This window comes from Lynx rufus, unplaced genomic scaffold (assembly GCF_022079265.1).
Source record: "Lynx rufus isolate CCGP_SWC_20201006 ecotype Redwood Valley unplaced genomic scaffold, mLynRuf1.p SCAF_34, whole genome shotgun sequence".
NCBI lineage: Eukaryota > Metazoa > Chordata > Mammalia > Carnivora > Felidae > Lynx > Lynx rufus.
Genome location: NW_025814850.1, coordinates 1,376,963 through 1,400,232, shown reverse-complemented (window position 1 = coordinate 1,400,232; position 23,270 = coordinate 1,376,963). Strand labels below are relative to the sequence as shown.

At 46.7% G+C, this 23,270-nt stretch overlaps 3 protein-coding genes across 4 annotated transcripts; 2 read left to right on the top strand and 1 right to left on the bottom strand.

Moving 5' to 3' along the window:
- Positions 1–917: 917 nt before the first annotated feature.
- On the top strand, positions 918–13,669 carry BECN1 (beclin 1). 2 transcript variants are annotated; one of them, XM_047093379.1, is made up of 13 exons: positions 918–1,039; positions 1,314–1,442; positions 5,015–5,082; positions 5,984–6,042; positions 6,493–6,561; positions 6,717–6,807; positions 6,921–7,057; positions 7,218–7,412; positions 8,322–8,468; positions 10,574–10,723; positions 11,497–11,557; positions 11,997–12,139; positions 12,859–13,669. In XM_047093379.1, the coding sequence occupies exons 2-13, from the start codon at positions 1,316–1,318 to the stop codon at positions 13,025–13,027; spliced, it is 1,416 nt and encodes a 471-aa protein (XP_046949335.1). In that variant the 5' UTR covers positions 918–1,039; positions 1,314–1,315; the 3' UTR covers positions 13,028–13,669. The 2 variants fall into 2 exon arrangements, with proteins under 2 accessions (XP_046949335.1, XP_046949336.1); XM_047093380.1 differs by lacking the exon at positions 6,493–6,561.
- A 621-nt stretch (positions 13,670–14,290) lies between these two features.
- On the bottom strand, positions 14,291–21,557 carry CNTD1 (cyclin N-terminal domain containing 1). Its single transcript, XM_047093381.1, has 7 exons — positions 21,389–21,557; positions 18,359–18,434; positions 17,943–18,111; positions 16,810–16,972; positions 15,745–15,889; positions 15,036–15,132; positions 14,291–14,458 (listed from the first exon to the last, which is right to left on the bottom strand). Exons 1-7 carry the CDS (start codon positions 21,555–21,557, stop codon positions 14,291–14,293), a joined length of 987 nt encoding a protein of 328 aa, XP_046949337.1.
- Positions 21,558–21,937: 380 nt separating this feature from the next.
- Positions 21,938–23,033, top strand: LOC124522079 (cytochrome c oxidase assembly factor 3 homolog, mitochondrial). Its single transcript, XM_047093270.1, has 2 exons — positions 21,938–22,164; positions 22,510–23,033. Exons 1-2 carry the CDS (start codon positions 21,951–21,953, stop codon positions 22,614–22,616), a joined length of 321 nt encoding a protein of 106 aa, XP_046949226.1. The 5' UTR covers positions 21,938–21,950; the 3' UTR covers positions 22,617–23,033.
- The last annotated feature ends 237 nt before the right edge of the window (positions 23,034–23,270 follow it).

The following is a 23,270-nucleotide window of genomic DNA, read 5'->3' as shown; positions in this document are numbered from 1 at the left end:
ATGTTTATTTATTTTTGAGAGAGAGAGAGAGCAAGCAGGGGAAGGATAAAAAGAGGGGAACAGAAGATCCAAAGCAAGCTCTGTGCTGACAGCAGAGAGCCGGATGGGGGCGCTGGAACTCGTGAATCATGTGATCACGACCTGAGCCAAAGTCAAAGGCTTAAGGACTGAGCCACCCAGGCGTCCCAATCATTGTATTTTTGATGCTTAAATTTGTGACCAAACTTGGAGCTTCTTTGGTGTAACCAGGGAGGCAGAGATTCAGCTCACTACTACGTACTATCTACTATCTTCAGGCTCTTTGGCTCCATTCATCACTTATTAAGTAGTTCATTTCCCCACTGAAATGGAATACTAGCTTTGCCACCTACTAAATACCCTGTACACTTGGTCTATTTTTGAACTATATTATTTCCATTGATCGGTCTATTCCTGCACCAAGACAAAAAGGTTTTCGTTTTATAATTTTAATATCTGAATATTTAGTATCAGAAGGGCTCGGTTTTTCCTGATTAATAACTGAAAATTTAAAATATAAAATAAAACAATAAAATTTACCTTCTCACCTTCCCCTCCAAGTGTGTCTACCACTTTCAGGGGTGTTTAAAAGAAAGCCGGGTTCTCCCAAGGAGAAACTTTTAAAACTGATACTGCAAGAAGAATTAAAGTGGTTCCGCTCGGAAGTGACAAATCTAAAGAAAACTCACAGAATTACAAACCGGCAGTCTCCTCATTCTCAACTCGTCCTTCACCTCCCCTGGCTACCTTTGCCCACCCGCCGACGCCTGCCGCGCTTCCCAGCTTAGCCTCTAGGGGGCGCGACGGGGCCCGTAGGCGAGTGGACCCGTTCTGACCTCTGGAGCGCCGGCCGGGCGGTCGTGGCGTCACGTCCGGTCCGGGCGGAAGTCCTCCCCTGGCCGACCGGGAAGTAGCTGAAGACTGGGTGATGGCAGTTCTGGAGGCCTCCCTCCGGGGCAGACCCGACGCCACGGTGCCCCCGCGGTAGACCGGACCACGGTGGCGGGCACCGGGTTCCAAGGTGACGGGCGTCGGGGGCTGAGCCGGGGCCTTAGAAGGGGGCCTGGGAACCCTGACGGCCCCTGTTGCAGCCCCTCCCTGACTCTGGGCTGGTAAATTGCCTTTGCCAGCGCTGCCCCGGAAACGGGTCTGCCTGGTATCAGACCGTTCCTACAGGGAACGGCGCGGGCGAGGATTTGCCCCCTTGACTACACCAGCAAGGCAGGTGGTAGCCTCGGACCAGGGGCTCGAGGGCGCTGATTCTCCCTAACATCGCCTCCTCTCCACCGCCGCAGGGATGGAGGGGTCTAAAACGTCCAGCAGCACCATGCAGGTGAGCTTCGTGTGCCAGCGTTGCAGCCAGCCCCTGAAACTGGACACGAGCTTCAAGATCCTGGACCGTGTCACTATCCAGGAGCTCACAGGTCAGCGAGACCCTTGAAAAGAGGGTGGTCAAGATCGTGGAAAATGGGCAGCTTTAGAGATGTAGGTCTTAAGGTAGCTATCTTTGTAGTCGGCCATAGACTCTCGCTGTATGAACCTAGGAAAGTCATTTCATCTCTCGGGCTCCCTATTTTCTCTTTGGGAACGTGAAGAAGTTCTGACACTGTATCCTTCTGAGAGCTTCCTATTCTAAGGAGAGGTCCTTAGTGTTCTGCTCCTGCTGTTTCAGAGTAAAGGAATGTGTGTGTATAATAATAAGCACCATTTGTTGAGGGCTTACCATATACCAAGTGCAGTGCGTGCATTACTTCGTCTGTGCAACAGCCCCTACGGGAGAGTACAATCATCATTTTACACATGAGGAATTGAGGCTCAGAGAGCTTAAGTGACTTATCAGTGGCCAACAGCTGGTAAATGGAGGAGCAGAGTCTTAAAGTCCCACAGTAAGATAAAGTTAGAAAAGGAACAAAAAGGCTGAATAGGTAGTTTAAATAGGCTCAAGGGTCCAGAGTCAGCCTGCTTGGATTTAAATCATAACTCAATTACTAGCTGACTGACTTTTTGCAAGTTACTGTACTTTCTAAGCCCTGGTTTCTTGGTTTATCTGTAAAATGTAAAATGACCTCAGGATAGTTGTAAGGATCAAATATGATGAACATAAGTACTTAGGAATATACTGGGCAAATAGTACTCAATAAATGTTAGCTATTATCATTACTACCAATTTCTCTTTTTTGAGTAGAATTAACTCTAATACATTTTTAGCCTTTTATTATGGAAAATTTCCATCGTATGGTCAAGAGAACAGCGTAATGAACTCCCTTGTATCCGTGACCCAGCTTCAACAATTAGCCACATTCTGCCATTCTTGTGTTCTCTATATCTTCACTCATCTCCCATCCCCGCTCAATTATTTTGCTTTTTATTCTTTTTAAAAAATAAATTGGCATGTCTTTATTTTTTTATTTATTTATTTTTTAATATGAAATTTATCGTCAAATTGGTTTCCATACAACACCCAGTGCTCATCCCAACAGGTGCCCTCCTCGATGCCCATCACCCACCTTCCCCTCCCTCCCACCCCCCATCAACCTTCAGTTCTCAGTTTTTGAGAGTCTCTTATGTTTTGGCTCCCTCCCTCTCTAACCTCTTTTTTTTTTCCTTCCCCTCCCCCATGGTCTTCTGGTAAGTTTCTCAGGATCCACATAAGAGTGAAAACATACGGTGTCTGTCTTTCTCTGTATGGCTTATTTCACTTAGCATAACACTCTCCAGTTCCACCCACATTGCTGCAAAAGGCCATATTTCATTTTTTCTCATTGCCACGTAGTATTCCATTGTGTATATAAACCATAATTTCTTTATCCTTTCATCAGTTGATGGACATTTAGGCTCTTTCCACAATTTGGCTATTGTTGAAAGTGCTGCTATAAACATTGGGGTACAAGTGCCCCTGTGCATCAGCACTCCTGTATCCCTTGGGTAAATTCCCAGCAGTGCTATTGCTGGGTCACAGGGTAGATCTATTTTTAGTTTTTTGAGGAACCTCCACACTGTTTTCCAGAGAGGCTGCACCAGTTTGCATTCCCACCAACAGTGCAGGAGGGTTCCCGTTTCTTCACATCCTCTCCAGCATCTGTAGTCTCCTGATTTGTTCCTTTTTGCCACTCTGACTGGTGTGAGGTGGTATATGAATGTGGTTTTGATTTGTATTTCCCTGATGAGGAGCGACGTTGAGCGTCTTTTCATGTGCATTGGCATGTCTTTAAATGCACAAGTGTTAGCTGTGCTTTAAAACAATTTTTTTTAATCTTTATTTTTGAGAGGGGGGGGAAGTGCAGAGAGAGGAAGGTACAGAGGATCTGAAGCAAGCTTTTCACAGACAGCAGAGAGCCTGATGCGGGGCTTGAACTCATGGACCATGAGATTATGACCTGAGCTGAATTTGGACGCTCAACTGACTGAGCCACCCAGACACCCCTAAAAAATTTTTTTAAGGTTTATTTATTTAATCTCGACACCCCACATGGGGCACAAACTCACAATCCTGAGATTAAGTCGCATGCTCTCCTGACCAAGCCAGCCAGTCGTCTTTAGCTGTGCATTTTTGACAAAATGAATAACTCAGTATAACTCAGATCATGGTGATGTAGAAAGTTTCCTCATGTTCCCTCACTTTCCTTCCTAGTTATTCTGGAGGAAAGGGGATGTTGACATTTGTTGTGGAAAACCTCAAAGTATATAATGAGCCCTCACATACCCATCACCTCCACAATTATCAGTGCCTATTTAATCATGTTTCATCTACAGCCCCATCTATTCCCCTCCCACCGTGGAACAAATCCCAAACATAAAAATACTGTAAATGTTTTGGTAAATATTTTTGAAAGACAAGGTGTCTTTTTGTTTTTAATTTTTTTAATGTTTGTTTATTTTTGAGAGAGAGAGAGTGTGAGCAGGGGAAGGGCGGAGAGAGAAGGAGACACAAAAGTCGAAGCAGGCTCCAGGCTCTGAGCTGTCAGCACAGAGCCCGATGCGGGGCTCGAACCCACGAACTATGAGATCATGACCTGAGCTGAAGTCGGACGCTTAACCGACTGAGCCACCCAGGCGCCTCAATAAGGTGTCTTTTTAAAAACACAGCCATTAGAGGCTCCTGGGTGGCTCAGTCGGTTAAACATAGGACTTTGGCTCAGGTCATGATCTCACGGTTTGTGGGTTCAAGCCCCTCATTGGGCTCTGTGCTGACAGCTCGGAGCTTGGAGCCTGCTTTGGATTCCATGTCTCCCTCTCTCTCTGCCCCTTCCCCTCTCTCACACACACACACACTGTCTCTCTCTCTCAAAAATAAATAAACATTAAAAAAAATTCAAAACACAATCATGACACCATATAGTGGACAAAATTTAACAGTTCCTTAGTCTGATTTTAATGGGGGCAAGGGGAAGAAGATAAGAGATTTCATCTATGTGCAAATGGTACTTTAAGAAAAGGGTGGTGGGGCGCCTGGGTGGCTCAGTCAGTTAAGCTTCTGACTTTGTCTCAGATCGTGCTCTCGCAGTTTGTGCTGAGCTCAGAGCCTGGAACCTGCTTCAGATTCTGTGCTCCCTCTCTGCCCCTCCCCCACTCACACTCTGTCTGTCTCTCAAAAATAAACGTTAAGGACAAGGTGGAAGGCAGCGCATGGGTGCCTCAGTCAGTTAAGCGTCCTACTTCAGCTCAAGTCATGATCTCACGGTTCCTGGGTTCGAGCCCCTCATCGGGTTCTTTGCTGACAGCTCAGAGCTTGGAGCCTACTTGGATTCTGTGTCTCCCTCTCTCCCCAACCCTTCCACCCCCACTTGTGCTGTGTCTCTGTTTCTCTCTCTCTCTCTCTCTCTCTCTCTCTCTCAAAAATAAATAATAAACATTAAAAAATATTTTTAAATAAATTTTAAAAATTAAAAAGGTGGAGGTGGGAGTGGTGATGAGAATTTGTTTTTATTATTTCCCGTATTTTCATACACAGTCTGGCTTTGTTAAGACTCTAACTCAATATTTTCCTTGTCCTCAGCTCCATTACTTGCCACAGCCCAGGTGAAACCAGGAGAGACCCAAGAGGAAGAGGCTAACTCAGGAGAAGTATGAAACACTGGAATGCAAACTGGGTTTCTGCAGGGTACTTGGTGCTTCTAGAGTGCCCAGACTTTTGGAAACTCTGGTTAACAAGAGACATTCTACATGATCAGGCCACTGTGGGTCGTTGGGGAGGTACAGAAGTACACCTGAGGTTACAGGATTACTGACTGAGGCATGAGTTTAAAAATGTGGGGAGGGGGTTTTTATTTGAAGCAGAATTACAAGCCATTAGAGGTAGGAGGTGAGATGACCTATGTGTCCAGGTCATCCTAGGGCATGCCTGGTTTATGTCTATTGTCCTAGCTAATTATTAATATCTACTGCTCCCCATTCTCAAAAGTGTCTCAGTTTGGACTAGAGTATGATTACGCTAGCCAGAAGGGATTGTCAGTATCAGAGAATCATGTCATTTTTAAGCTGCGGTAACGTTAGTAATAATTTTCTTTGCTGAAGGTAGATGTCATAAGAGTTTGATGACATATCAATTATGTCAAAGTATCAAAAACATATAAATCATCTACCTTGTCGTATGCCATGGCAAACTTCATTGCAGTCTGATCTGCCTTTTTCCTTGTGCCATGATTTAGGGCCTTCTCTCCCCTACCCCTGACTGGTCAGTGTTGAGAAAATGCAGATTTAACCACACAGTAACTACTATCACATAGATATCACATGGTTTGCCACAAAAAATCACATGGGACTTGGGGTTTGTCTGTATGAGGGGTCCTTTCTTAGTGCACATATACCAAGGATTGGCTAGATCCTACCCATTTCTTACATCTCTGGTTTATCAGGTCCTGTGGTTATCAATCAGAGGTAAAGCCAAATGGTTCTGAGGCTCTTTGGGAAATAGACTCCCCCTGTAAGCTGCCAGAATTCTAATGCCCTCTTATTTGCTTCCCAGGAGCCATTTATTGAAACTCGCCAGGATGGTGTCTCTCGCAGATTCATCCCCCCAGCCAGGTGCCTACTACTCCTCAGCCCCCTGTTCCTTGCCAAAGGCCAGTAGAATTTTAATGGAACCCAGAATTGAGACCTGGAGCCAGGTGATGGAAATAAATCCTCATCTAGCCTTTTGGCTCTTCCAGAAAGGACGTATTCTCTTATACCTGGCCCGTCACCTTCCAGTATTGATTTTTTCCTGTAGCCGTTCACACAGTGGGAAGGGACGGTAGCTCTCATGACGAAGAATCGAGAAAAGTTGAGGGAGTGAATGACTAATAAGAGAGAGGGGCTCTTGAAAAGTTTTAAAATAGCAGATGTTGTTAGATGGTCAAGTTCTTAATCGTTGATGCATGTGAAGGCTGCTGGTGAGGGGTATGATATTTAAAAATGGTCTTTCCTGATTCTCCTTCCTTTTCTACTATAGACACACACACATGTCAGTTTTTGATGCCCCCTCTCCCTCCTTAGTCCATCCAGGCCAACCTTCGTGCTGAGTGCCCCTGTGGAAGACCAGCATGGCCTTCCCTTGGGAGAGAGGTACCCTTGGGAGGTCAGTCGGGCTAGGAGTGGGTATGCGCCTTGAGGCCCCTCAGCCAGTGCTTGAGAGTCTCTGCCACTGCCACTGCAGTAGGTGGAGTGGAGGAGGCCTCTCTGCTCCCTCATGTGGCCCGTGGGCGGGGGGCTGTCTGCAGGATGATGTCCACAGAAAGTGCCAACAGCTTCACTCTGATCGGGGAGGCATCTGATGGCGGCACCATGGAGAACCTCAGCCGAAGACTGAAGGCAAGTCAGCACTGTAGCAGCGTCAGGCGGCGGGCCTGGCCGGGAGAGGGGGTGGCCGGGCAGGTAGCCTGGGGCAGGCCCTCCCCTGACTCTCCCACACCCCACGCTTCCAGGTCACTGGGGACCTTTTTGACATCATGTCAGGCCAGACAGATGTGGATCACCCACTGTGTGAGGAATGCACAGATACCCTTTTAGACCAGCTGGACACTCAGCTCAACGTCACTGAAAACGAGTGTCAGAACTACAAGTGAGTGCCTCTAGAGCCAGTGCCCCCAAACGGAGATCTGGACCGTGCAGCTGTCACTGCTCGGAGACTGCTTGGCTCTTACCCAGGCGCCATGCTCCGCTCAGGTAAACAGAATGACAGGTTCCCCGCGGTGAGTGTATTCTGCCCGTGTCTTTGGCAGACGCTGTTTAGAGATCTTAGAGCAAATGAGCGAGGATGACAGTGGACAGCTACAGATGGAGCTGAAGGAGCTGGCGTTAGAGGAGGAGAGGCTGATCCAGGAGCTGGAAGACGTGGAAAAGAACCGCAAGATAGTGGCAGAAAATCTCGAGAAGGTCCAGGCTGAGGCTGAGAGACTGGATCAGGAGGAAGCTCAGTGAGTGGTCACCCTGTTCCTCTGTCTCCCTTCCCACGAGGCTCCAGGAGAAGCAGCGGCTTCTGACTGAATGTGTCTGAGCAGTTTGTCAGCTGCAGTCGCCTGTCATTTGGTAGCATGTCTGCTCCAGATCCCACATACTGTTTGCGGGCCCTGCTTCTCAAGGTCTGTTGGGAGGGTTATGTGTGAAGGGTCAGCATGATTAAGTGAAAAAAGCATGTTGGTTGAATAGAGAGCAGAGAAAGAAGGGTTCTAAGTTGCACTGCTGCCCTGGGGGGAGCTGAGCTCGTTTGGGTAAGTCAGCCACCGAAGCTGGCATCCTCCTCTGGAAAGATGGACGTGTTGGCCTACATTCGTTCTTTCCCAGCCCAGAAATGTCACTGGTGATCTTGACCTGAGAGAACCCCCTGTGTAGTGGAGGAGACACAGTATCCACATTAACTAAAGTTGGGGGAGTGATGGACAGAGAAAAAAGTTAATGTTTTCAAAGGAGTGAACAAGTTACATCGGAAATGGTGTATGCCAATTATACAGAAGGACAGTAAGTGCACAGAAGTGAAGTTTTGGAAGTTCACCTGTGGTCAGTTCCTGGAAGAAGCCACTCTTAACGCCCTGACCCCACTTCTGGAAAAAAATTAGAAATACAAGAGGCATTTGGTCCTGGTTTAGGAAGAGTCCTGTTTGCCTCTATCTTTTGCACGTGGGCAGCTGGAATTTGAGACATTTCTGTCCCTCGCAGGCAAAACAGCTAGGATCTGTATGTTCCTTTGAATGGGATCTGTGCCAAATGGAAAGGATGCTGTAACTAGGTCTAACCATAACCACTAGAATACATCGTTCTGGGGGGTGGTGAGAGAGAAATTCTAGCCCTGAACCTACAGCCTTCAATGGCCACCTTGCTGCTCACAGGTATCAGAGGGAATACAGTGAATTTAAGCGACAGCAGCTGGAGCTGGACGATGAGCTGAAGAGTGTGGAAAACCAGATGCGTTACGCCCAGATGCAGCTGGACAAGCTGAAGAAAACCAACGTCTTTAATGCAACCTTCCATATCTGGTAATGCGGGTTGGAGGGTGAGGAGTGCCCGGAAAGCACTGCACGCCTGCGCCTTAGCTGGTGACCGCCAAGCCGGGGTGCCCGCCTCCATGAAATAGGGCTGTGCGTCGTCTCCCCATCCAGGTTGCTTTCATTCCTTGTGATGGGATAGACATCTCAGGGGGTTGGAATTCTAGAGCTTGGTGACATTCAGTCTCCCAAGGAAAGGGAAAGATCTGAGCCCTCCAGCCCCGTGAAAACTTTGTCATCTGCCTGGTGCTGATTTCTTAACCCCTAGGGTCATTGATGTATTTATTCGACATTTCATCCATTTAACTAGTATCTGTTGAGTATCTCCACGTGGTAGGCACTATGCTAAGTGCCAGAAGGGCAACAGCAAACAACATGCGTTCTGCCTTCTGGTTGCCTACAGCCTCGTGGAAGAGACGGATACGTGACAGACTGTTGTTATGCGGTATGATAGCTGTAACCCTCGGGTGCTCTGGGGCCACCTAAAGACACTTTGCCCAATTTGGGAAGGCCGCATGCAGAGTTTTCCCCAGGGGAGGTTGATGCTTAAGCTGAGGCACGAAGTGGAAGTTTGCAGAGGGAGGGGGCTTGTTTCTGGCAGAGGAACATCATGTGCAAAGACACGGAGGAACGTGGGAGTGGGGCATCCGAAGAACTGAAAGGAGCTTATTGTGACTGGAGATGGAGTGTGAAGGGGAGAGTGACAGGATATGAAACTGGAGAGTGACCAGTTCCCCCAAGGACCTTGTAGGCCTCATTAAGGGATTTGGACTTCATCCAAAAGGCACTGGAAACCACTGAAGCATTTTAGGCAGGGAAGTGACATAATTACTTTTGCATTTGTAAATGATAGTTTCACCTGCAATGTGGGAGATGATGGGGGCGGGGCGGGGAGAGGACAGTGCCTTTGGTAAGGAGACTTGTCAGTAGGACTCTATGCAGGAAAAGATGGAGCAGTGGCCTGGAGTTTGGGAAAAAATGGACAAATGGAAGAGATTTAGGAAGTCCAATCAAGAGAGCTTGGTGGGTTGTTTTTTTTTTTTTAATTTTTTTTTAACGTTTATTCATTTTTGAGACAGAGACAGAGCATGAATGGGGGAAGGTCAGAGAGAGAGGGAGACACAGAATCTGAAACAGGCTCCAGGCTCGGAGCTGTCAGCACAGAGCCCGACACAGGGCTCAAACTTACGGACCGCGAGATCATGACCTGAGCCGAAGTTGGACGCCCAACCCACTGAGCCACCCAGGCACCCCGAGAGCTTGGTGGTTTTTGAGGGGAGGGAGCAGGGAGAGAGCATTCAAGGGTGATGCCCCTGTTTCTACTTTGGCATCTGAGCACCAGGGGTAAAGATGACAGCTCACATTTGGATATATATTTATTTATTTACTTACCTACCTATCTATGTTTGTATTTGTTTAACATGTTGAGTTCATTTATTTTGGGAGAGAGAGTGCGAGTAGGGGAGGGGCAGAGAGAGAGAAAGAGAATCCCACACAGGCTCTGCACTGACAGTGCAGGGCTTGAACTCACAAACTGGGAGATCATGACCTGAGCCAAAATGAAGAGTTGGATGCTTAACCGACTGAGCCAACTCATGCGCCCCAGATGTGTATTTAAAGTGCCAAGTAGAGGGGCGCCTGGGTGGCGCAGTCGGTTAAGTGTCCGACCGGCTCAGGTCATGAACTTGCGGTTTGTGAGTTCGAGCCCCGCATATCAGGCTCTGTGCTGACAGCTTGGAGCCTGCTTCAGATTCTGTGTCTCCCTCTCTCTGCCCCTCCCCTGCTCATGCTCTGTCTCTCTCTGTCTCTCAAAAATAAATTAATGTTAAAAAAAAAATTAAAATAAATAAAGTGCCTAGTAGAGGGGCGCCTGGCTGGTTCAGTCAGTAGAGCATATGACTCCTGATCTCACGGTTGTGAGTTCAAGTCCCACGTTGGGTGTAGAGCTTACCTAAGAAAAAATAAAGTGCCAAATAAAGCTTACCATGAATCTGGAGATGAGGGAGATCTATACCAGCATTTAGGTGCAAACAGGAAGTCTCAAAGTTGCCGAGTGTTGAGTTCTCCCTGTATTTTCTCCTGCCCTCCTGCCTTAGGCACAGTGGACAGTTTGGCACAATCAATAACTTCCGACTGGGTCGCCTGCCCAGTGTTCCTGTGGAATGGAATGAGATCAATGCTGCGTGGGGCCAAACAGTGCTGCTACTCCATGCCCTGGCCAATAAGATGGGTCTGAAATTCCAGAGGTAAGAAGTACACCCCTTTCTTGGGGTGTGGCATGTCTTTGGTTTTTTTTTTTTAAACGTTTATTTTTATTTTTGAGACACAGAAATAGAGCATGAGTGGGGGAGGGACAGAGAGAGAGAGGGAGACACAGAATCTGAAGCAGGCTCCAGGCTCTGAGCTGTCAGCACAGAGCCTGACATGGGGCTCGAACTCATGGTCCGCGAGATCATGACCTGAGCCGAAGTCGGACGCCCAACCGACTGAGCCACCCAGACACCCCCCGGGTGTGGCATGTCTTTGATGTAATTTGTATTTCCAGCCTGGTACTCTCCTCTGCTGCGGCAAGAACCCTTGTTCACAACACACCGAGAGTTTTCTGCCTGTGGAGACTCCCGTCGGCTTCTGGTCGGCTTCTGGTAGAGACTCCCAGAAAAGTCGCTTTCCACTCATCAAGCAGTCCTTGAGCTGCATGACCGTAGCTGTGGTCCCCAACCCATCGTCTCCAGAACCTTGGGGGTTCCTCAGGCTGTTTCTAGCTTTTGTTTTTTTTTTTTCAGCCTAAACCAAAACCTACATTTACCTGTGAAAGACCCCCAGACAATTATGTAATAAATGTAGTTCAGTAAACAGAATCTTTTAAACATGGGAGTCTATGGGGAGATGAGAGACAGAGGTGGAAATAGTAAAAGTAGTCCTTGGATAGGATGAAGCATGAAAATCACTGGGTCATAACATTTCAATAATCACTTCAGGAGGAGCCCTGTATCCACCTCTGTATGCGTCTCCATTTTAGGTATCGACTTGTTCCCTACGGAAACCATTCATATCTGGAGTCTCTGACAGACAAATCTAAGGTACTCTGGGAAGCCCCATCTTCAGTGGGATTCAGAATCCTGGTACCTCCTGACAAAATGCTTTGCTTTTGATAATAGCATTTCTTAGTTTGTTCCTTAGGTGGAGGTGTCTCATGATCCTATGTCTTGTTCAATGCCTTGTCTAGTTCAGGATTAGCTCTTTGGGGCCTACAGACAAAAAGTAGGTTTTTACAGTCTGTCGAAAAGGGCTAAGGGCAGATCAGAGGGGGATGTGTATGGTAGGCTAGGAAGGGAGTCACTGTGAGGTATTTAATACATCTCTGGTGATAAAACAGTTCCTGGGCATTGCGTTTGCCCAGGATTACTGCTTCCAGTGAAATACAGACAAACAGGACTTGAGAAATGGAGAGTCTTGGGAACACTCTCTGGTAGCCTGTCTTGGTGCCACACCCTCAGCCAGTTCTCTCTTCTTGGGCAGGAGCTGCCATTATATTGTTCCGGGGGGTTGCGGTTTTTCTGGGACAACAAGTTTGACCATGCCATGGTGGCTTTCCTGGACTGTGTGCAGCAGTTCAAAGAAGAGGTTGAGAAAGGCGAGACACGTTTTTGTCTTCCTTACAGGTCAGTATTCCCTAATGCTCCATGAACCTAGAGTAGGACCAAATAGAGCATAACCAAAGGGACAGTAAGAATGGAGGCAAAACATAGTCTAAATGGTAGGAAAGCAAAATCATGACACTGATGGGCAAAGAGTGATTCAACACTATATATAAGCAGGACAGAATATGACCATCTGGTCACATATTCTCTTCGGTGCTCTGGGGGATTTTCTTAGCACAGAGCTCAAGCTGGCTCTCTAATTTCAGGAAGCTTTCCTCTTAAGCCCTTGGAAATACATAGGAATGCTTCCTTTGGTCAAATGTTGTAGGAGCCCGGTGATAGATGCAGACCTTAGTTCAAGAGAACAAGGCTGAGCTGCTTCTGTCACCCCAAAACAAAGCATTTCTTTTCTCCTGCCTCCCTTCTCTCCCCATGAGTTCAGGGATGCCTAGGAAAACAGTCAGGGGTACTGTAACCCTCACTTACCCTCTGCTCCAGGCTTCTCATTTGTTTGGGTGTGTGTCCTGTCCCTGTACTCTGCAATGACAATGAGGCTCTTGTGACAGCCTTCTTGATGTTTGGCTTTTAAGCAAATCCAAAATACACTACCATTCCTCGCCAAGAGTTCTTTAATAGATAAAATGACGTGAATGGTCCCATGATCAAGTCCCTGCCCGTTTGCCTGAACTGACTTAACTCGGATCTCAGTTACTAATGAGCTCTGCTGTGTGCATCTGCAGGATGGATGTGGAGAAAGGCAAGATTGAAGACACAGGAGGCAGTGGCGGCTCCTATTCCATCAAAACCCAGTTTAACTCCGAGGAACAGTGGACAAAAGCTCTCAAGTTCATGCTGACGAATCTTAAGTGGGGTCTTGCTTGGGTATCCTCACAGTTTTATAACAAATGACTTTTTTTCTTAGGGAGATGTTTGCCTTAAAGGCTTTAAATTTTGTTTTGTTTGCAAAAAAAAAAAAAAATGTTTTAAATTAAATTCGGGTACTATTAACAGCACATGTTTACAATACCAAAACAGAAAAAATCTACAAAAGCCACTTTATTTCAGGATATCATGTGACAGATAGTTTCCAGGGCTACAATGTGTCATGTACAGCTATCAGCCTTTGTCATAGGTTTGACTCTTAACCCCAAACCTTCCTTTCCCTCTCTCCCCTCAAAACAACTAATTTAAAATTGTTTTTGTTTTTGTTTTTGTTTTGTTAACTGAGTTGAATTGAGATCAATGTGTTTTCACTGGGTTTTATCTCTCTCAACTTCCTGCACTTACAATATGAAATAGAAACTTTTGTCTCCACTGAGACGACGAGATGTGTGAGACGTACAGCTGGATAACGTGAGAAAACGACACATAAGCTTTGGTCACCAGATGATGTGATCAGAAGCTTGAAATTTAACACTTGTCCTCACTTGCTTCCAGTGCTGAATGCCTATTCTGCTCTCTGTTAGAGATATGAAATGGTGTTTGATATTGTTTGAGACATTATGGAGAGATTTAATTATTTGTAATAAAAGATTTACTGCAGTCTGATAACTGCCCAGAAGTGCACTGCTGGTTTTTTTGTTGACTAAAATAGGACACTTTGTATCCTGGGAGTATTGAGTTCAAGTGCAGGTATGTGAAAGCTCTGTTGAAACATGTTTAGAGATGGATTGGTGTTAGTTTTAAAAAAGACTAATGGCAATAGACAGCTGTGGAGGAAGCCCTGTTTGTGTACATGTCAATGACAGAACAGAGATGTTAAACAACTTTAAGGGGAAATAAAGGCTGCCTCCTTGATGCTCAGTCAAGGTCACCCAAACAGTCTCGGTTTTCAAGCCCCTGGTTAACACTAATTTCCACATCCTATGTTCTCTTTCAGTGAAATGAACAGTTAAGGAAAAGCTATAAATACCTTGTTAAACAAAAACGAACCAACTTCACTAATGTTCTATCTCCTCCCAGCTCCTTGACATTTTCAGTCTGATACAACAAAAAGGACATGCTTGTCAACTTTAACTCTTTGTCCGATGCAGAAAAGTGCACATGAAGTTGGAACACAAAACATAGTCCAAAAGATACTTGGAACTTTTGTACCCTGAGTTGAAGAGTAAACAAAAGGAGGGATAAGCGCAGTGGTGAAGGCTGTTGAATACTTGGCAGGTGGAGCCCGCCTCACGTGTTGGAGGAAGTGGCGGCCCGCAGAGCTCTGGCCTCCAGGTGGGGGGGGACGGGCTGTCGCCCTGGAGTGTTGGCGCCCACGCTGTGAGTCAGGATTGCGTAAGAGAACTCAGCGATGCTTTCCAGGGCAATGCCAGTGATGCTCTGCAAATGCTCCACAACCTTCAGAAATAGACGGATTTTTTTTATTACTAAATAATCTCCACGTGTTTTAGTGCACAGACACATCGCTCATGCTGTTCTCTCAAGCCAGATGTAAATTTTTTCATTTCTCTGAGTTTACCGAGATGATTAAATCCAGATCCCAGTGTTTGCCAATGGCCAAATTACATTAGGATGGATACCTTTACCCTGATAGTGTTAGCCTGGAAAGTTTCTGCTAGACATCTCATTGTGCTGGAGATAAGGTCTGTGAAATATAAATGGGACACTTGGGCCTTGACATTGTCTTCTATTTGGGACGATATACTTATTGGACTTGAACATGATAGTGGATATTGTCAGAAAGGGAAATGAACGAGCTGAACACGGACCTCCATTTCCAGCTCCATAAGGGAAAAACTGGAGAGCGCTTTTCAGACCTACTCTAGCATTTCCTCTCCCAAATCCTGCTTATTCATCCTAATCCTGGGTCTTGACTTATCATTTAGAAGTTGTCTTTTCTTTTCCTTTAACTGATGGGAGAATGCTTTCTATTAAGTGAATTCTGACCGTGCTGGTCCTGCTCAGTGGTGCGTACCTGGCTCCAGCACTCATGGTTTTGGATGAAAGCACTTGCCGCAATGATTCCTACTCCCAACAGCATGAAGTCTTCCTTCACTGAAGCAAACTTTTCCCTGAGTGATTAAAACCATATTAATTTTGGAGCTAGAATGAAATTTGATCTTCCAAACCCGAGGGTCATGGAACTTCAACTAAGAGTTGTTTATGTTGATCATCTTGGACTTTTTGAGATATGGAAGGAAATGGCCAAATAATAGCTAATTGACCCCCTCCCCAGCCCAACTGGGATTAAAACCTGAGCCTTCTGACTCATTTATGGGCCTTTTGTTGTCCCATCGGTCTTCCTAACAAATGTAACTGTGAGTCTTTTTACCAGTCTGACTTTACAGTAATCAAACACTTTTGTCCAAGTTGCAGCCCTGTGACTATAAGGGCCGTCCAGTAATCTCAAATTTAAGCAGCCATAAAGGAAGAACTAAGAAAGAAAGTATGTTAATTACCTGAAGTCATTTAAATTTAAAACGAAATACTTCAGAGTTTTGCTGATTGGGCTTAGTCATCTGCATCCAAGCAATACTGGAAGTTAATTAAAAACAGGTAACCTGTGCAGGTTATCTGTGGCCTGGATGCCTTACTGGGGAAATTCCATTCCCATGGTATGTTCTCGAGGTATGTTCCTAACTCGCTATTTCTGGAAGAGGCCTACCCTAAAGGAGTTCCCTTACCCTTGCAGCTGACTGGGTATGGAGTTTTCAATTGAAGCCCTGAGCAGGCTCTCATATACGGGTTCGTGCAGGAGATAGACAAGGTCGAGCAGGGTCAGGCAGGTTGCATGCAGCTGTGTGGCTGGGACCAAACAGCCATTGTATCCTAGATGGAGTGTGGGCATGGTAAAGAACATTAAGTGCATCTTCTCTGACCGTAATCACCGTTGTCATGTGACATAAAGCTCTTGAGCTAATGATAATGAGTTCTGTAGGAAATCTCTTTAGTTGGGAGGTCAATTTTATTTTATTTTTATTTTTTTGGAGGTCAATTTTAAAATGTTTATTTTGAGAGAGAGTGTGTGCGTTCGAGCAGGGGAGGGGCAGAGAGAGAGAGAATCCCAAGAAGGCACCGTGCTGCCAGTGTAGAGCCTGACATGGGGCTTGATCTCACAAACCATGAGATCATAACCTGAGCCTAAACCAAGGTGCCCCAGGAGGTCAATTTTAAAGGATAAAGGGAGGGGTGCCTGGTGACTCAGTCCATCAAGCATCCAACTTTGGTTCAGGTCATGATCTTGCGGTTCACGCATTTGAGCCCCATGTCAGGCTCTATGCTGACAGCTCAGAGCCTGGAGCCTGCTTCAGATTCTGTGTCTCCCTCTCTCTTTGCCCCTCCCCCCCCACTCTCTCTCTTTCTCTCTCTCAAAAATAAACGTTAAAGAAAAAAAGGATAAAGGGAGAGGTAGAGAAATCTCCATCTACAGTATATATACAGATAAGAGTATATTTGTTTGTTCCCATCTTATCTCATACCTCTCTAGAAAATCACCTCTTTGATCCTACAGCAAGAGTGCCTAGTGAGTCCAAATAGAAGCCAGGTGCTGAGACCTGAGTTTCCTTCCCTGACAAGTACCAGAGGGGACACTTGACTGTGTCCCCAGTCTTCCTGCTCCCCCCCACCCCCGACTTCCTGCTGTTTCTCATTGGCAGGTTCTTTCCACGGCTTCCAGACCTCTGGGCACATTCTTGTTGCCTTCTATGGACGACTCCAACCCATATTCTCTGACACACGTAATAAAGTACCTAAAACCTCCAGAAGCATCTCTACATATGCCAGGGGAGTAGGCAGATTGATTTGGAAGTTCAGGGACTTCAAAACATCAAGCTCTGACTCCAGCAGTTCCTCCTTAGTGTGCACATACCCCAGAGACTGGAGGAAATTCAGGACGGTAACGTTGCTGATAATCTGAGCAAACAAAAACAAAACAGTGAGAGGGAGAGAAGGGTGTCAGAATAAAGGTCATACATCTTGGCACAGTATACAAAGCTTTTCACAATCCAGCCCATGCCTTCATCGCGTCTTCTCTCTTAGTAATTGCGCCTTACGCCCCCACGCCGTCATATAGGATTACTTGCAGTTTCTGAGCCCGTCCAGCTCTCCAGGCCTGTATGCGTGCTGTTTCCTATGTCTGGATCTCCCTTTCCCCCCCCTCCTCTCTCCCCACTTTCCTTAACTCCTCTCCATCTTTTTTAAGGACCTTCCCATCTCCTGCCCATACCCCCTTCAAAAAGTCATGGTCTCTAAATATACTTCCTTGACTCTCCAAGGCTGTGGGTGTACATTCATAGCCATCTGTATTTACACTAATCAGAGCACTCTCCCACATTATTTGCCTGCATGTCTTCTCTCATTGGATAATAAATTCTTTGAGATCACAGGCAATATGTTTAATGTTGTACCCATGGCACCTAGTGCAGCATCTGACCATAGAAGACAGTGAACATTTGTTGAGTGAATGGTATTTTACTATACAGGCATTGGGTAGGGGTATGGAAACATTTTATCCCCTATAAATGTGACCATTTGTCTTTAATACTGATAGGTCTGTTGGTATTTCAGGCACCTTATGTAAACTGTCCTTGAGTCCAAGGGGAGGAAAGGTGACCTGTATGAATGGTGGCATCTGTCCAGCAATTATACTTTGGGAACAGAACTTCAGGCTATTTAATAACTGCCTCTGTGTGACTGTGTGTGTGTGTGTGTGTGTGTGTGTGTGTGCGCATGTGTAGGAGGTATGCCTAGGAAGCATAATCACACTCTGGAATTTCCACAGGAGTAGTAACACCTAGCTTAGGAGCAGGTTTCTCACAGTCACCTTTGGACGAGCTGGTTTCTCCTAACATTCAGGTGTCCATGAGAGACCCCAGTTCCTTACTTTGTAGTGGAAGGAAAGTTTGCTCGCCAGTTGAACACATGACACAAGACGCAGGATGAACTTGTTGAAAAGCTGTTCTTTCAGAGCTTTCCAATTCTGAGTCTCCGTCTTCTCTCTCAGCTGGGTCGTGGCTTGCCTACAGATATTCTCTGCCTGCTTAACCATAAACCTGTAAGGAAGGGCAGGGGAGAGTAAACCATCCTCACTCACTCAAACTAAAGGGAGTTTGTGCTATCGAACTATGCTATATCTCCTCCTCTCCGATATCAGTCCCTTGGTGAGACATGTGCATTTGTAAGTAACAGAGGGTGTAAAACCAGGCCTCATGGTAAGGGACAACTGTACTTTTTTAAGACTTGGAGACATTAGCTATTCTGAGAGGTACCACTCACAAAGACCTATGCTCAGGGCTTTACCTTTCTAGGATTTCTACAGCCTGGTAGCTCACGGATTTCTCCAGACACCATTGTTCAGACAGGAGAAAAACAAACTCTGCCAAAACAGAAAAGAAGAGCCTAATTCACAAGGTGCAACCAAAACCACTCCGTGAACTCCTGGTAGTGTGTAAAAGCCACGAGGGGGCCGAGGGAAGAGGGTCAGGGGCTGAGAAGGGGGAGACTGGAACAACACAAGCTGAGCTTAGTTCCCTTTCCTGCCAACAGGCAGATCCAAGCGGACAGAGCCCCCTTGGTGACCCTTGAGCCTTCCTGTGGGTCTCAGCTGATAAAAGGCTTGGCCAGCTACACACAAACATACCAGCTGGTCCAGTTGGCCTCTACACCATGCTGGGAACCTCCAGCTTCAAGAGAGAGTCTTGGATGGATAAAAACCCTAACCCCTATATTCTGTTTTCAGTGGAATGTTGACAGGAACAGAAAAGTCCCTCCTGGAGCTTCAATACTCTTCGTAACAGTGTTTGTTTAGTAACCACCCTCTGGAGAACTCCCATTGCTTTACAAACAGGATTCACCTTACAGCTGGACACCATCTCTCCACCACCCGTTTGTTGGGTAAATCTGCAGTGGCTGAGCCTGTCCGCAGGAGCAAGTTTGTTACTGGGGAGTGGCTTGTTTTGAAGAAATATCCCCTACGTCAGGGACCACAGCCCACTTTGTGAGGGGGGCGAGGGCATTGGGAAGATGGGAAGGGCAAGATACCTTGGCAAAATCTTAGGCCACCTCTGTTTCTCTTTGAAAGAACAGCCCCAGATAGAATTCTATTTAGTTTGCATTATCATTAGAGGGTGGAAACAAGGGTAAATGTTAGTTCTCAACAAAGAAAACTCCCACAGAACTTGGGACTTTTAGCGCTGGTTAGCAAAGAATTATGCATAGTCAAATGACCATGTGTCTTCAGAGAAAATTTGCCTTTCTTAGGCACATAAAAGTTAAGCTGGCGCAAGACAGTTGAACAGTCTGCCCAACACATGTTACACATATGTACAAAACCTGGGTGTTATAGAAACTAAAGCCCTGCTAGCAGTGCTCAATGCAGAAGATAATTAGTTTAAGCAATTAAGCAAAATACCCTTGCACACGTAACTGTGTGTTATTAGTCCTTTTGTTTGCTGGAGGTTAGGCCTTACTTCTTCGGGGTGTGTGTGTGTGTGTGTGTGTGTGTGTGTAGTTGTTTGGGTTTGGTTTGGGACTGAATTATCTGGGCAGTTGTTTCTATTTTCTAGTTTAATTTGCCAAGCAAACTGAGCTAGGGTTAGATGCAATAGGTGATGGTTACGCTTTCCCTTCCTGCTGGCTCTCCCTCCAGCACTTAAAAACATACATCATTTACCTGAAAGACCCTCCCCTTCTATCCTCTTAAGCTAGTTTTGCATCACTGTTAACTTTCTTGAGAGCCTTTGCTCAAACCTGCTGCTTCCACTTCCTCGTGAATTCCCGGACATTCTGTGGTTTGGCTTCTACTTTTATCAACTTGCCGAAATGATGGTCTCAAAGGCCAGAAAACAGGTCCAAACTGTTAAACATCATCACCTTTTTGCAACTTTCAATCCCGTCGTTCATATCCCTGAGGCAGCTGAAATTGCTGACCATCATCCTTCTTGAAACTCTCCTCTTGGCTTCCAGAGGTGTCTTGGTTCTGTTCCTATCTCCCTATTTTTAAGAATTTCCTTCATGACTCTTCTCCCTACTCCAGTTGCCTGAACACAAAATGTTTCCCAAGGGAGGAAATGTCTTTGACCTGCTTCTCTTTTCTCCCTCTCAGACTCATTCTCTACCAGTTTCAACAGTATCACTATGGAGATAACTCCAAAACCGTTATCTTTAGTTCTGACCTCTCTTCTGACTTTTTTTTTAAATATCTTACTAGAAACCTTCCTTTAGAGGTTCTACAAGCACCTGAAACTCAGTGGATCTGAAACCAAAGCTGTTCTCTTTCACAAACAAAAGTCATGCCCTGTTTTATTATTTTTTACTAGATGTATGTATTTCTCTTAATGGCGCCACTATATTCCCATTCTCTTAGACTCAACCCTTTGGCATGGTCTTCTTTGCCTTCTCCACCTCTTAAATTCACCCACGGCAGAACCCAAGATTTTGTCTCTGAAATGTTTTTAATCCATCCTCCCCTGTCATTCCCTCCGCCCTATTGCCTAAACTAGTGACAGAAGATTCCTACTGGTCTACCTCTCCCCTATCCCTCCCTACTCCACTCCATTCTATATATCGCAGCCAAAATAATTTTTTCTAGGGGGAAGGTTACAGTCATATCACTCCCCTATTTGAAAACCTTCAATGCCTTCTTGTTTTCCTACTAAGCCAAGTATAAACAGTCCCCCACCCCGGCCCTTGGCATTCAAAGTCCCATATGGAATGTCTCCAAACTACTTTTCTGGTCTTAATTTCAACTCCTCTTCCATCTGCTCTGGACAACCTGGACTTAACCACTGTACCCCCACTCACCCTAAGCTTCCCTGTTTCCATGGCTTTACTCAGGTTAGCCCCTTTTGGTAGAAATGCTGCCCCCCTCCTCCACCTTCATCAACCAAAACCTCATCCTGCTTTGAGGTCTACCATGCCTGGAGAACACTCTTAAATCTTCCTAACCTCACCTCACACTATCGCTCCTTTCCATCCCCAGAAAGCTTCTTTTATCTGCTATGTCACTTAACTAACAGTACCTGTACCTGGTCATTTACAGATTTGTTCTAATATCCTCTAAAGATTAGGCATGGTTTGAAAGCAGGGGCTGAATCTCTATCTTGTCCTTCTGTGCCAAGCGGTGTGGAGAAGCACTCTACATGGGTTGAAATCAAGGGTAGGGTGCTGGTGTTATCTTGTTCATCACTGTATCCCCTGTACCTCGCATATAGTGGTTACTAACGACACTTATTTGAATGAAGAAGGCAAACAGAACCTCCAGGCTGGGGTGCCTCCCAGACAGGTGCCCCAGTCTCCCACAAAACCATCTCCCGGGCCCTGGGTCCACACCCACGATCCGGGTCTCCCTGAAGCTGCCCATCCGGCCGGCAGCCCCCTGCACGGCTCGCTCGTTCTGCTGCGCCAGGTGAAGCAGAGCGTCTTCGATCGTCTCTGTGGCAACAGCTCCAAATTGGAAGTCACTGAGGGAGGCCAATCTTGACCTCACAGGTTCCTGCATTTTCAGAAGCCTTTGTGGGCACCCGGACGGCTCACGGGATCCATAAACCGACCCCCTTAGCTTCACCCCAGTCTTCCGCCACACTCTGTCTGGGACTCCTCGCCCCCTTCTGTGTGCTTGTCTTCACCTCAAGTCTGAGGAAAACCCAGTTTCCCCCACTGCCTCGAGCCTTCTACAGCCCTTTCTCGCCCTAACGGCCACGGACCCCTCAGCCAATCAGAAAGCTCGGCTGGTTTGCCACCCCCCCCCACCCCCTTCCCCTAAGGCCAAGAGCCGCCCTCCCCTCGCGAAAGAAAACGCGGACTACAATTCCCAGAGTCCGCTGCTGCGGCCAAGGACGGCTATTCCCAGCAAGCCCCGCGCCTTGGGGCCTACGAAGGGCGGAGCGGCAACATGGCGGCGCCAGGAGCTGGTGATTCTCTCGATGCTAAGAGTGGAAAGGCCCCCGTGGCTCAGCGCATCGACCCAACTCGAGAGAAGCTGACTCCCGCGCAGCTGCAGTTCATGCGGCAGGTGCAGCTCGCCCAGTGGCAGAAGACTCTACCACAGCGGCGGACCCGGAACATCGTGACCGGCCTGGGCATCGGGGCCCTGGTGTTAGCTATTTGTATCCGTTCAAACTGTAGGCTCAGGAGACGGCATATGGGGGCAGAGACAGGGGAACAGTGGCGAGTACTAGGTAGTGTGGGGGTGGTAAAAAGAGCCAGAGCCGTGAAAGTCTTGGCCATTCCTGATGCTGAGCCAAGCGTTTAATGTACCTTACTTTGTCACTGTAAGATGCTCTTTTAATATGCTTTGTCAATAATAACGGAATAATCAAGGCTCAGAAAAGCAGAGGGCAGAAGATCCAAACACTGATTTGGGAGGGTGAGAGAATAACAAGGGTGGTGGAACAAGGCTAGGAAAAGGCAATGTGCATACTCCAAGTGGTTTCCTGAACCCACTTCCCCAGATGGTTACACCTTCTACTCCGTGTCCCAGGAGCGTTTCCTAGATGAGCTGGAGGACGAGGCCAAAGCTGCCCGAGCCCGAGCCATGGAGAGGGCATCGGGACCCTGAACCAGATGGGCACTATGCATCTCCAACCTGCTGGAGCCCCTTCACATGGTGGATGATGCCCCATGACCCTGTGGAAATCAAAGCCTGCACACAGCATTGCTGGCCTCAACCTTGGACGATGAATGAGCCCAAGAAGCCAGGGATTTATTGCGTATGGCCTGGTCAAGGGAATATTGGCTACTTCATGCTCACTGTGTCCAGTCGCTGAGCCCTTCTTATAGTATGTTTCCTTATTTGAGAGTTGTACAACCTTGACCTTGGCTTTTCTCGGTCTTTCTAACTTTGTGGTTTACCTTCTCCACCTCCCAGGGGCTTAGCTGTTATAGGGGTGGGGTGGCAGCTCTGTGTGGTGTTGGAACCTAAAGTGGAAAAGATGGGGTTAGGTTGAGAATAATAAACTGAGTCACCTCTCTTGGAGCCAAGATGAGTGTGTTGAGGCTGAGGGATGGCATGACCATGCTGGAAAGCTCCACAAGCAGTAGCTGCAGCAGTGGCATTGCCCCAGGGAGCTGTAAATGTTTAACTAGAATTACTTTTTTCCATGAGATGTTTCCATCTGATTTAAGGGAGAGATCATGGTAGGTCACTGGGCTGTGTGAGACCAAACTATGTCTCCAGGGAGGGAAGGTCACTCTTTTGTCCTCTACCCTTAAA